General features: G+C 36.8%; 1 protein-coding gene across 1 annotated transcript in view; it reads right to left on the bottom strand.

Annotated features, from left to right (window-relative positions):
* Positions 1-1,241: 1,241 nt before the first annotated feature.
* The window catches only part of LOC126770473 (unconventional myosin-XV), a 90,927-nt gene continuing 77,171 nt past the window's right edge, over positions 1,242-14,997 (bottom strand). Inside the window, exons 24-32 of the mRNA XM_050489864.1 lie at positions 5,097-5,355; positions 4,693-4,847; positions 4,460-4,598; positions 4,121-4,249; positions 3,815-4,039; positions 3,388-3,666; positions 3,145-3,324; positions 2,896-3,082; positions 1,242-2,299 (exon numbers count right to left, since the gene is read on the bottom strand). Coding sequence (XP_050345821.1) covers positions 2,283-2,299; positions 2,896-3,082; positions 3,145-3,324; positions 3,388-3,666; positions 3,815-4,039; positions 4,121-4,249; positions 4,460-4,598; positions 4,693-4,847; positions 5,097-5,355 — 1,570 coding nt within the window. The 3' untranslated portion in view covers positions 1,242-2,282. The remainder of the gene's footprint in view (positions 2,300-2,895; positions 3,083-3,144; positions 3,325-3,387; positions 3,667-3,814; positions 4,040-4,120; positions 4,250-4,459; positions 4,599-4,692; positions 4,848-5,096; positions 5,356-14,997) is intronic.

Genomic DNA, 14,997 nt, shown 5'->3' on the forward strand with positions numbered 1-14,997 from the left:
CACATGCAGGTTTCCTCACGATGTTTTCCTTCACCGCAAAGCACGAGATGAATTATAAACCCAAATTAAGCACATGAAAATACAGTGGTGCTTGCCCGGGTTTGAACCCACGATCATCGGTTAAGATTCACGCGTTCTAACCTAACTAGGCCATCTCGGCTTCTGGGTCCTGGTCTCCTCGGTAAGTCGTATATACGTGTCAAAACGTAAATACGACATGAGATGATTTCACTTTGACCAAGTCATGAATTGTGTTTACAAAATATAATATGAACGCGGGGTCAGATTTTACCAGCAGCCTTGCGGACTTCGCGCCGTTTAGACAAAGGACAGTTTTTATTCCGTGAGAACAACGTTCAACCTTCGCGCATCGGTTGATGCTTCCTTTAGGGTTGCTACTTGCTTCATTAACAAATTTTAGTATTTGTTTTCTTATATCGACCTCACTATTGAAAACGCACAAAGAAATAAATAATGCATATCTGTCATACGTTTTCCTTTTGAAAACAACCTTGTGGGGTCATGGAGTATTTCATGTAGTAAGTCATTTTAATTCTTTAGAGGACTTTTAGTATCTATGCATGTGTGTATTTATAAAACATTTTAAATTATTGGCTTAGTGTTTTATTTTTTTTACTAGCTTTAATTAATAAATATAATTTTAATATAAAATGTTTGTATAATTTTTATTACTGTATGTTATAAATGATTTCAAAATGTACATAATAAGAATATACAAAAAAATTCATTGCTTGCGCCCATTTTTTAAATATTGTGACTTGAAAAAAATTGTACGTTTTGAATACTAAATTTTGACTAGTAGGTAACTATTTATTTAGTCAGTAAAGAAAGATTCATTTTCCTACAAGATATTCATATTTATGCCATTAAATAAATAAATATTAATAAGTTAGGTAACGAGTTGTTTTTGATATTTTATTGTGGGTGACCCGACCCGCAGAGGCTATCCGTCAGGATGGATCGGTAGTATGAGATCGATTTATCGATTCCGGACGGTTTTTACACTCAACTAGGAGTCCAATATTACCCACTCCAATTTTATGGGGCATTTCCCACTGATAAAAGTATTTACTGCAAAATTTCCGGAAAAAATGAAGTATGTTTCATTTTATTTGTGCAAGCTTTCAGTCATTTCATCTGTGCATGCTTTAGTAATTAATTAATTACAAATTCCAACAGGACTACAACAATTATAACAGGATAGAAATTAAAGCTTTTTTTTGTGAAAATAAAACTTTATTGGTATCTACATTATATTCATACATCGTTTTATTAAATATATTACATGACAACGAAATAACTCATTTATAATCAAATAATCGTGACTCGGACCGTTACGGTCTTTGGAAAATTTTATAAGAGTACCTTAATTAATAAATTATACATGTTTTCAATTTTAAATAAAACCAGGGGCAAACTTCATGCATAAAGAAACATATAGAAATAATAATAAATAGGTACGTTATACACGTAGTAACCAAACATGCAATAATATTTAAGATATAATTAACTGAATTCAGTTTCATTTTAATAACTTCCCCTGGTCACGATATTAACTAGATATAGCACCTTTTTCCAAATACAAAGGAAGACACTAGAATAATCATTGGTAAATATACCAAATGTATTACAAGGGCTAACTAAATTTGTTGATGGAAATAACAACACAATCTTTAATATAGTATGAATTCCATAAACAAAAAGTTTTTGTTAATTACTACTTACAATATATTTTTCTATTGGAATGTTTATATATATATAATGGTTATTTAGGTACGTTATTTATTATCGCGATATGAAAATAAGGTCTACATCAGTGTTACAACACTCGTTGTTGCTACATAAAAATCTGGCTAGCAACACTGTTGGACATTGAAGACCTTATTTTTAACTCCATCATGCGTACAAATATTTTTATAATTGTAAGTACAAATTGAATATATTATTAGTTGTAGGTATTATACAAATGGCCCCGAACTTTTTATAAATCAATTCCTTTTTATAACTTAACTTCCTAGTAATATCATTGGACGACATCTTAAAATGGGGACTAAAATGAAAATAGAATTTTTTGCAACTTTATTCAAAGTATTACAAAAGTTTATCCGATTGTCCTATTCTCATTTTAATCTTACATATGAGTAAATATTAAGTACATTTATTACACTCAAATCTAAGGACGGATTTTTGAGGTATTATACAGTTTGATTATGTCACTTCCATATATTTAACTTTTGAGTCCGTTTAAATATTGTAGTCGCTCACTGGCCGTTGAAAACTGAAAGAAGAAATAATTTATAAAATTATAGAGTAAATTATGTATATTTTATATATTGTAAATAGACATAAAGGCCTCGTGGCCTCGTTGGTCTAGTGGCTACATGTAAGGAGGATACTAGGACCTAGGTTTAAATCCCAGGTCGGGCAATTAAAAAGTTATTGAGTTTTTCTGACGAAAATTCTCAGTAGCAGCCCGGAGTCTGGAAGTTGGAAGTGTGTACACTAACGTGTCTCGGAAAGCACATAAAGCCGTTGGTCCTGCGCCTGAATTCTTTTCGGTCGTGTCGGATTGCCGTCCCATCAGATTATGAGAGTTAGGGAATAGAGAGTGCACCTGCGTTTGCGCACACACTTGTGTACTATAATATGTCCTAAGCAGTTGGCTAATCTCTTGAGATTGGCCGCTGTGGCCGAAATCGGCTAATTAGACAATTATTAATAAATGTGTATATTTTGTAAAGTCTAGAGTTACGTCTTTCAAGAGGAGTTCAAGCTTTATTTGTTTACGGCGACTTACGAGCTCACATAATTTTTTTTATACCTAATAAGCGAGTGGAAAGTGGCAGAGGGGTAATAAGGTCAGTTACCACTCACCAGGCGAGTGCCTGTCGCGCGTGTCCCGCGTGTCCCGCGTGTCGCGCTGGTCGCGCTGCAGCGCGATGTACTGTCGGATGAGTCGCGCCACCTCGTGCGCCTGCTCCGCCTGCAGGCGCGTCACGCGCTGCTGCAGCAGCGAGCCGCACTTCACGTCCAGGAACAGAGTGCCGTCCTCCGACCGCACCTGTGGGACGGGCCGGCTGTATCACTGTGCAGCGAGGAGCGCGCCGGCGGGGCGGTACGCACCTTCCTGGTGGAGATGAGCTCGGCGTAGGGCCAGTGCGCGTCGGTGTCGTGCGTGGCGGGGTGCAGCAGGTGCACGCCGCGCCGGTTGAGCGCCAGCACGTGCTCGCGCCACTCGCCCGCGCCGCCCACGCGCCGCACCGCGAAGAACGACGAGCCGAACAGCGCCCAGCGGGACAGCACCTGCGCGCGAGCGGTTAGCTGCTGTCTCGGGGAGTCCACGCTTCACACTGGAGCCGTACGTACTTGTAGCACTTTCGATTTTGCGGCGGCCGGGGTCTGCGTCCGGACCGTCGGCCACTCGGCGGAGACCCAGGAGGCCCACTTAGCCGGGCGGGGTTCTCTCAGGGCCAGGAGGGGCTTCGGGAGGAGGAACTTGAGGTCCCTCGGATGTGGGGCGTCCGGTAGCCCTGCGGCGCGATGCAGTAGAGCGGCAACTAGCGCGGCGTCCCGAAGCACTCCCGCCGCCGGCGCCCCACCACCTGGCAGCACCAGTAGCAGTCCTTCTAAGTAATCGGGAGCCACCTGTGAAAAATATTAATATTGTAGTGTATAATGGAAATGATTCGTTTAATTAATGCGAAAAAGTACAATACCGAGTAAAAATATTGAGCGTAATGGTTTCGAAAGTCATGAGAAGCGGCTAAAGATGAGACGGAAGGGAGGAACTGACCTGGTTGAAGAGCACCTCGGTGTAGAGCGGCGGCGCGTCGGCTCGTAGCGGGTGGTGCCACACGGAGCGGCAGAAGATGAGGTAGAAGGGGTGGTGCGCGCGCTGCAGTTCGGTGGTCACGTCCAGCACGTACTCGTCGCCCGCCAGCGGCATGGTCAGTGCGTCGCCCGCCACGATGCAGTACAGCGAGAACTCCGCACGCTCCGCCTCGCTCGTCACGCCGATCTGGGTGGAAGTAAGTCGGTAAAGAAAAAAAGTTGCCATAAAAGATAACCGATGAGTTTATAACTTGACTTCATCACGGACCAGCTCGCAGAGTTCGTTGACGATATCCTGTACGACGGTGGCGCAGCGAGTATTCACGACGCGCTCGGCTCCGCCCGGCAACCGGTACAACTGCCGGCGGGCCGATCGTCCGGCGGAAACTGCCGTCACCTGCGCAGATTTGTTAATGTTGAATAATAATAAGAATCAACTAAATAATTCGAGTACTGTCAATGTTAACAGCACAATTTTTTGTCAAGACTATTACGCTCTACTACATACTGGCGTGGATCTATATCTCAGAATTTCTTCTGATATGAATCTTCGTCCACCACGTGTTCTATACAATGTAAAGTAATAACAGAATAAATTGGCCAGTACCTCTTCGACACTGGGTACGTTTTTTCTGCCGCCGCAGCGAAGAGTCTTCCGGAAGTTGGCGAGGCAGACCGCGGCCGTTCCTTGGCAAGGTCGCCGTCTGTCCGCCGCCGCTGCCGATAGGTACTCCACTAGGAAAGGTCTGAAAATCATTTGAAATTAGGATTTATATTTGTCATTGGTAGGAAATAAATAATACTGGGTATGGTATTGGTGATTAGTATATATTCTTTTACCTTAATGTCTCCGAACATGTGAAGTACGAAGCGAGGATGGACATGAGACGCCACGCACGCTGGCACGAGTCCTGGGCTGGAGATCTGTTAGACGTTGTCTGCTTCATCAGTTGGCAGTACACCTCGTCACGCAGCTCCGGGACCGAATGACAGTGCTGAAAATAAAGGTAACGTTTAATGTTTAAGTGAACGGAGCTTCGAACTCGCTTATTGATTCGTTCCTACAAAATAAACTTTAAACAATTTACTTCAATTTAGAATATCAGCTTCCGATCACGGGAGTTGGTAAAATCAATTCAATGTAAGTATTCTAAGATTATGTAATTAGAGAACTATACAAATAATACGACAAAATCGAAGACGCAAGCGCGTCGCGATCGGAATCTAACAAAGCTTCCACGCACCATGAGCACGGTGTAGACGCACTTGACCTCGGTGAGGTCGTGGTGCAGCGCGCGCTCGGCGGGCTGCAGGTCGCCGCAGTAGGCGCGCACGCACGCGAAGCACTCGAGCGCGGGCGGCGCCAGCGCGGCGGGCAGGCGCAGCAGCGGCGCGCGCAGCGGCGTGGCCTGCCACTTCACCACGTCCGTCTGCGCCTTCCACGTCCATTCGTTGCGCTTGGCCTTGCTCTTCAGGGACGAGTCCGCTTTGAGGATTTCTAATCTGTAAATAAAACGATTATCTAATTAATGAATTTAGTTAAAACTAGCAGATTTAGATAGGCACTCACTTTGGTGTAAAGCAAATAAAATGGTACTTAGTATCAGTAAATGCAATTTAGTCGAAATAAGACTATAACACAACACTTATCACATCGACGGACAAAACATAACTTGTGTTGACAATGTTCGCGACTGAGGTGTCTTAATGGACCGTCAGCTAAAATTTGATGACCTTATAAAGTACGTTTCATCTAAGGGTTTCAAAATGCTTGGTTTCGTTCTAAGGAATTGCAAAAATTTTAAAAAGTGCTCTACAAAAATTAAACTTTTTAACAACATTGTCCGGCCAATCCTTGATTACAATTGCATTGTGTGGAACCCGTACTATGATGTGTATGTGAGGATGTTGGAAAAGATCCAAAAAAGATTTGTTTATCATCTATCATACACCGATAGCTTATCTAGGGTAATTGGAGGCTATGAAGATAGATTGAGTCAGTACGATATGTCCTCACTCGCTTGTCGTAGAAACATACACGATAATGTTTTCCTCCACAAGCTATTTAATGGTAGCATTGACTGCAACGAATTAATCTCATCTTTAACTGTTCATACTCCGCCACGTTTGCCCCGACTTAGTGCCTACAACTTCTTTCAAATACCCACATTTAAAACCAACCTCGGACACAATTCTGGTATACCTCGAATATGTAGACAATACAATGAACTCGCAAAAAGCAATAACTTAGATTTTTTTGGATTGCCATTAAAATAATTAATTAATTATGTACTTAACATATAAAAAAATCTTAAGCAATATTTAAAATAAAGTTCATATGTTCATTCTATTTGTATTTTTAGTATTTATTTTTTTAGTATCTTTAGTATTTTTTCTTTGTATTATTTTTATTTTTTAGCTTTTCAAATTTTATTCCTAAATTTTAGCCATTTAACATAAGTTCTGTATTTTGTTTTAGTTCTTTAAGTCATATATCACTTTGAATTTGTTAAGTTCTTAATTTTAATTTTACTATTTATATTAGCTGTTACTTAGTTATTTGTGATGGGTGTTGTGGTTTCCTGTAACTGAGGGAGCACATAGATTTATAACTCGCATATTATATTAAAGCTTGTCATGTGTATTCCTTGTTGGAGATCCTAATAAAATAAAAATATTGTTTACGCTGGTACATTTTTACCATCGATATCCCACTGTAATGCTTCTAAAACAGGCTAAACGAATCTTCACATAATTCTTACACAGCGCTTTTAAATTAAATAGGCAGATTTTATCTCTTAGTTCATTTTCTTAAATTATACTCGTATATTAAAAACGTTTGTTTAGTAAGTGCCGTTTAGCTTTTATGTTATAAACATATTTGTAATGAAAATTTACGTTCACTGAATTATTATAATCGGTACAAAGTTTTTATAGAAAACGTATTGCGACAGAGTACGTTTTGATTTCGCACCTTCACTTGAAAGTTTGCATTAAGAAGCGAAAGAAAACGCGTGAGAATATTAACATTAAACGTCCGGAAGAAATTTAATGTTGTAGTAATCGAGGATATGCAGTGCACTGCACTGCAACTCGACATTGTTTGAAATATCATAACAAAGTAAATTACTTAGTAAGAACAAAGAAGTTACGTACAAGCTTTGGACTTTGCAAAGCATCCCTTGTTACCTCAATTATTAATAATCATTCTTTAAATTCGCTTCCATTTTGATTTTTCCAGACAAACTATAAGGTTATTGGCGGTAAGGGTTAGTGCAAGCCCGTTTAGATTGTTAACACCCGCAATTAATGAATGGAAATGAAGTGATGCAACATATTGCCGTATTTCGGTGTTAGACAGTTTAATTACCTATAAGCACAATGGGCATAAAGTCTGAGATTTAATGGTTCAGAAGGTGACCACTTAACGTTAGATTGCCCGCTTGTCCACTTTTTTTATATAAATAATTAAATTTAAAAACAACTGTTTTTTTTATTGGGCCGTCTGATGTCAAATGGTCACCACCACCATCAACCTTGTTGACTAAGATATTATGTCTATTGTGCCTGTGGTACACTGGCTCACTCACCCTTCAAACCGGAACAGAAAAGTACTAAGTATTGCTGTTTGGCGTTAGAATATCTGATAAGTGGGTGGTACCTACCCAGACGGTCTTGAACATTTATTTATTATTATTTATTTATAACAAAAAATATAAATATATATTTTTATTCTTGACACTCATAACGGTGCTAATAGTTTATTTGGTGGTACACAGCTCTAGCACCAAGTAAACTACTTATTAATCATCTACGTTATAAACGATCTATTCGTATCTATCTATTGCCCATATTTGTAGAAACCCTTGTAGTTTCAGATATAACTAGTAAATCATGTAAATGTTCGTTTATTATTCAAAACACATTTGACATGTGTGTCTTATGATTTATATAATTATCTAAAACGACATCATTAAAATTCAAAGTAAAAGTGACTTATAATTTAGAAATCATAACTTCCAGTTAAATATAAATAAATATGCACGTATAGGAGGTTACTCAACGTACCACCAACGGGCCAAAGTTAACTAATCCGCTTTCAAATTTAATATATTGCTTATCATCGTGAACTGCGATCACGAACTCTAGAACATCAGCAGTCAGTTCAACAAGTAGTTTGATGACTAGCTTAATTCAAATTTCGTAAAATGTTATTATGTTCCGTAAAATGTTAGCCTGGTGGCATTTAATTTACTGGTGGTAGGGCTTTGTGCAAGCTCGTCTGGTAGGTACCACCCACTCATCAGATATTCTACCATAAAACATTCTACCGCAAGCACTTGGTATTGTTGTATTCCATTTTGAAGGGTTAGTGAGCCAGTGTAATAACAGTCACATGGGACATAATATCTTAGTGCCCAATGCGACAGAGGTGTCGCATTGGCGATGTAAGCAATGGTTAACATTTCTTACAATGCCAATGTCTATGGGCGTCGGTGACCACTTACCTTCAGGTGACTCGTATGCTCGTCCGCCTACCCATTCAATAAAAAAGCCTCAAGTAGGACTTATCTAAAAAAGTATGAAAGCAATGTTGCATAGGAAATGCATGTAACATATAATTTCTCAAAATTTTGCTTGTCATAGTCGAGCTAGATCAAATAAACAAAGCTTTTAAAATCAACGTCGGTAAGCAGCAAGAACCACATACGTTCGTTTGAGAAAAAATACGAAAATGTAGTATTACGTTGACTGTAACGTAATAAAAAAATACTACATAAAAACATCTATACCTACTAATAAATGAGGAGACGGTTTTTTTGTAATGCCTAACTAATGAATTTATTTCCTAAACCTTAAATATACTTAAAACTTAACAGAAGATGCAGCGCATTTGTCAATTTCAAGTTCTTGTTAAAAAAATACCTTGGTGATTGTAAAATATATTTTATTGTTTCGTTATATTTTATTTTGTTGAAAATCGGAAATAAAATCGTTATACTAAATGAAGGTGTCGTCAGTTTTAAAAACGGATCACAGTACGCACATACTTTTGCATGCTTCATCTAATTATCTAATTTGACGAGGATTGATTCGTATTTTTTAAGTCCTTGTCAAATGTTCAAAGTATTTAAGAGACTTGTAAATAAGGTCGGAAAGGGCACAAGTCGCTATCACGTATTACATTAAAGCAAACGACAATGTCAGTCAATAGTAGCAAAAAGTAAGTTCATAAAGTTTTATAGTTAACAGCTACGTTTAAATTTTTTATGACAACATTTGCATATGTTATCATTCATAAAATTGATATATTCATAATAATCGACACAAATTAAAACGAGTGAAAATGTTGACCGTTATTTTTTTATGATTTATATAAATACCATGTTAACAGTCCAATTATAAATGAGTATACTTATGTCGTTGGAAGTTGAAACTTATTAGTAGCCTTACCATAGATCATACGTTACAAATGTGAATAAAAGTCAAAACAAATACTGCGATTATAAATTCAAATCGATGTCAAATTTAATTATGATTTACTGTTGACACGAGCCAGTCCGAGTACCGTCTAGTCATTCTAACAAACAAGTGTTGTATTTATGTGATGCGGTATAAAAGACGTGCCATAAATATAACACAGTTAAGTGACGTGGTCATAGATCATGGTTTACAATAGGTAATAGACTGAAGTATCTTGTGCAAACAGATAATAATATCTATTGGCAGAAGTTAAACGACTTAATGCCGAATAGTTAAAAAAAAAAGAAAGTTTAAACTCGTTAAAGGCAGATTTTCTTAAGTTTTCATGAATGTAACCTAATCCATAAATCCATATTCATTTGATGTGAGAAGGTAGTTAACGAAACCCATTTCGTCTCGCAATCAGTGTTTCCATATTTATGTCTAAATAAATCGTAAATAATGTAAAGTGTGACATTAACTTTGTATCGATTTGTGTCAGTATGGATAAAATACATCGCACTCATGTTTTAATCATTCGTTTTTATGCCACAGTTATAACAAGAAGATTATATAAAATCGATTTGAATATCGATATAATATCGCATATTTCAACATGTCGATTATGTTGTGTGGCCGGTGTTACATCGGTGTCGTGATTACGGTAAACAATTAACTATGATATCCGCGTATTGTATTCGCGTTACTAACATAAAAGAATGAGAAGTTTATATATATACACGTTTTCTTTGCTGTAAATATGAAGCTATTAAAATATGATTGTTTGTTGATCAAATTTTAGCCACGGTATTAAATCTCCAAGACTATATAGCTACGTAGGATGTATTATAAGCTTTCATGAGCACACACAGCGGCACTTCCGTTTCCTCACCCACCTATCTGACACGAAAGAATAGATATTAAATAAAACCCATGGCCTCACATTACGAAGTAGAGGAGTGACAGGCAAATTTTCAACTCTCTGTTACTATCGAGATATTTTTGACAAAATATTCAATATTTGTTTTTTTTTTTTTTTATATAGAATAGGAAGGTGGACGAGCATATGGGCCACCTGATGGTAAGTGGTCACCAAACGCCCTTAGACATTGGCATTCTAAGAAATGTCAACCATCGCTTATAGCCAATGCGCCACCAACCTTGGGAACTAAGATTTTATGTCCCTTGTGCCTGTAATTACACTGGCTCACTCACCCTTCAAACCGGAACACAACAATATCAAGTACTGCTGTTTTGCGGTAGAATATCTGATGAGTGGGTGGTACCTACCCAGACGAGCTTGCACAAAGCCCTACCACCAGTAAAACAGTAAACCAGTAAACAGTAACAGGCCGGAAACGGAATTTAAATGTAGTGTATGAGAAACTACATAACAAACATAGAAAATGCACGAATGCAGATACTGAGAGTCATTTTAATATGTGTAAAAATATTATTTACTAGATTTCGTATGCGACTTCGCCCGCGTGTGAGAAGTGTGCGAGGTGTAGGTACCCTCGGAAACGTGTCGCATGCAATTTCATGATAATTGGATGAGTAGTTAAGATGTGAAAGTGTACCAAACAAACTTAATTATGGTATTTATAATATCATTAATATCGGTTAAATGATCAAAATGCTTAAAGAAGTTTAAAAAAAATTAATTTAAGCTTAAAATAAAATTAAATTATTTTTTTGTAGGTATTATAAATAACATTAAAATGTAAATCATTTTAGTAATCAAATTACTTTCTTAGTATAGCAATTAAAATGTATGCAATTCTTTTTGTGCACATAATATGTACATAATTCTATTGTCTTTATTTGCGTGCGTATGTTCGCATTTACGAACCGTGACCGTCTGTTGTTTATGTAATTATTTAAAAGACGGAAGGGTAGTGCTTACCATTTAGCTCACAATCAATGTGTTCTTAGTAAATAGAGAAATTTAATTGCACGTTTAAAAGTTATCTTTACTGCCTATTAAAAATAAATATCTATTAAAAATAAATAGTCAATGCTATCAAATTATCATTTTAATTTAAAACTTAATTAATAATCCAGCCAGGTGGACCGACGACCTTAAGAAGGTGGCGGGCACCAACTGGATGCGGAAGGCGGAGGACAGGGAGCTTTGGCGCACCTTGGGAGAGGCCTATGTTCAGCAGTGGACAACGATTGGCTGTTGATTGATTGATTGATTGATTGAATTGATTGATTGAATCATAGCTTATAGTGGAATTTATAGGATGTATAGAGTAACGAGTTTGGTACAGATTAAATATACCAAAAAGAAAAGCGCAATGCAATCGTTTTATAACTCTTAAATAAAAATATTATTTTTTACTTCGAGCACATGTATTTGAAATGTATGAAAAAAAATTTTAAGAGGATATATAACGGATTTTTTTTTTAATTTAGATCGTTTTTATTTAAGAAACTCGTCAAGTTTTTTTATGAATATGTATGTACTATTATATTATTATTATAACATTTTTTACAACAATGGTCATATTAAAGTGAGATTGAAGAAAGCGCCTTTTATAATTTTATTTAAATTAGTTGCTCTCAGTGTGTATCTTAATTATGTTATGTAATCATTGTTTTCATTTCTTAATAAAACGCACAATCTATGATCCCCTCTACACTATGCTACCTAAAGGGTTAAGTTACACAGAACAAAAATACGTATGGAAAACTGAAATGTGAGCATACCCTAATAAAAGAATCGCCATAAATCTATAGTTCTTGAATATAAGAAAACCGAATACAATTATATATCATTTTAAATAATAGTAGAAATTCCCGATATGAAATGATCCCTAATGAAATATATGTATTATCATTTTATATAAGTTAAGCGATTTAAAAGCAGGCCATTATGGTGATGTATGATCAATACAGTAATAGTCTGTGAATATCTCACCGCAGGGCTAAGACCTCCACTACTTTTTTTGAGAAGGTTTGGAATTACGTTGCTTTAATGCGGGTCGGGGGAATACTCACGTGGCAGAATTTCAGTGAAATTAGACACATGCAGGTTTCCTCTCGATGTTTTTCTTCACCGTCAAGCACGAGATGAATTATAAACACAAATTAAGCACATGAAAATTCAGTGGTGCTTGCCCGGGTTTGAGCTTCATGATCAACCTCACGATCATCGCTTAAGATTCACCGTTATGACTTGTTTGGAAAACACACACTTTAACCTAAAATTAATTTCGGTTTAACCCATTAGGTGATGGTGTACCTATTTAACTGTATATGAGGTTAACAGATGCATTATCATCGGCGCTCTAGTGTAGACTGACCATTTTTGCGAAGTATAAGTGTTATAAAAATAATAAGGATGCAATTAATATAAATTAATAAAACCTTTTTGTTGTAAGTTGATGTCGTTATTTTTAAAACATGGAATGGACGTTACTAATTGTAAGATAATACGTGTAGATTGTAGACGCAGATAAAATTAAGAAGATTTTTTACTTAGTATATCTTATAATTAAATAATGTATGTACAATTGTACAGAGTAGAGAAGTACTGTTTAATATATTATCATATAGGGTCAATGTACCTAGTTGTTTTATTTCGAGTATGTAACACATTAAAAAAAATCTTTAATTAATCACTTTGGTAGTTAATCTTTCACGTAAGAACCATAAATCAACGATACACTAAAAATAACCTCACAAGTATTTGTTGGCAGCACCGTCACCGTCATCTGCAGCGACGTCGGATAAACTGTCACCCGAAATCTCAAAGTCGCTATCGTCCGTCGAGGCCGTCATTTTGTTCGACCGCCGATATATCACTAAATGCTGTTTCGCGCCGATCGGCGAAAGTGGCGGAATACGTTAAACCGATTAATTTGGAATAACTTTGCATTAAAGCACGGAACTCGGGTTGTTTACGAGCAGCGTACTCGCTGTTATGATTAATGTTGCTTAACACTAACTAGGTACCTTACTACCAATGATATTATACATATAAAACAGCGCTTGCTACTTTATTGTTAAGAAAAAAAACCTTTTTACTTCATTCTTCATATATACTTTTTTATTTTTATATTTTTTTATATTATAGGTTGGCGGACGAGCATATGGGCCTGATGGTAAGTGGTTACCAACGTCCATAGACATTGAAAAAAATGTTAACCATCGCTTACATTGCAACCAACCTTGGGAACTAAGATGTTATGTTCTTTGTGCCTGTAATGACACTGGCTCACTCACCCGTCAAGCCGAAACACAACAATAACAAGTACTGCTGTTTTGCGGTAGAATATCTGATGAGTGGGTGGTACCTACCCAGACGGACTTGCACAAAGCCCTACCACCAGTAAATATAGTATATATCATGTAGATACTTACACAATTAAAATGGAAATCAATCTTGTAACGTAATCATACTGACGTGTTGTGTTAGTATGATTAAAAACTATACCGACATAGTATGTGAATATGTACTCGTCTAGGAACTGCAAACGAAGTGTACTTTGTCTTCATCTACTAAATAATTTGTGACACGAGTATGAAGTAAGAGCTGTAGAGCGTGTTTCTGACTCATTTTTATATCTTAATGAATTATTGATTCACGTTTAAGCGGACTACTTTTATATATTGATTTTCAAAGTCATTATTTGTAGAAATATTATATAGAGCATTAATTATTTTAATGTGATTCTATCTCATTATGATCAAGAAAGCAAAGCACTGTCTGGAAGTTTAATACGTTTGAAGATGGATACCGCACTCTTTATCGTAAATAAAACGGTTTTAATAATGACACACACAACACTATTATTGACCGGGTCAAGCAAAATGTCGAAATTGACAGATACTTGCATTATGTGCGTCAGTCGCGTTGCTGCAGCACACGGCATGGCCGACGGTTCTTCGGATCTATCTCACGTCAACTCACGGAGCGTTCCGCGCGAACGATGTTCTCAAGACTACTAACTAGGGCTGTGCACTCTTTAAAAGCATTTTTTATGAGCCATTGTTTTTTGCAAAGTCCGTGAACTAAAAACTTGCCTAATCGTAAGATTGTTATTTTAAAATATAAATATATTTTTTCTCATAATAATATTTCGGACGAAAGTATTGCGTTTGCGCATTTAGACCTATTGATAATGATTATGTCCTCTTGATCAGTTTCGGCCACGGCGGCCGTGTCTAACTGTGCAGAAAACATTATTATAGTTCAAATATGTTATTCACAATTAAACGGCATCCTAACATGATCGTAGATACTTTACGCGCAGGACCAACAGCTTTTATGTGCTATCCGATGCATGGAAGTGTAAACTCATTGACTTTTTATGGCCCCGGCCAGCCAACCCAGGATTCAACCCAGGACCTCACTTCAGGTTCTTATAATCTAACCACTAGACCAACGAGTCACCTACGAGATACCTTTTCATTCAATTTTCAACGCATTTAAAACTAGCGCAAAACTGCTTGACTACGAAATATCATATAATATTGTTTTATTAGTATTTTTATTTAGAATGTTAGCAATTACCGTTTCTAAGGATTTACCAATATTCCTTTTAAAAATAAAATAGCTTTGCTTCGCTTTAATTATTATAAACACTTACGTAGTATTATTACTAACATTAATTAATATACCCACGATTATTTTTTCTTAAAAAAATAGAATACGACTCAATAAAAATCCCT

This window comes from Nymphalis io, chromosome 9 (genome assembly GCF_905147045.1).
Source record: "Nymphalis io chromosome 9, ilAglIoxx1.1, whole genome shotgun sequence".
NCBI classification, from domain to species: Eukaryota; Metazoa; Arthropoda; class Insecta; order Lepidoptera; family Nymphalidae; genus Nymphalis; species Nymphalis io.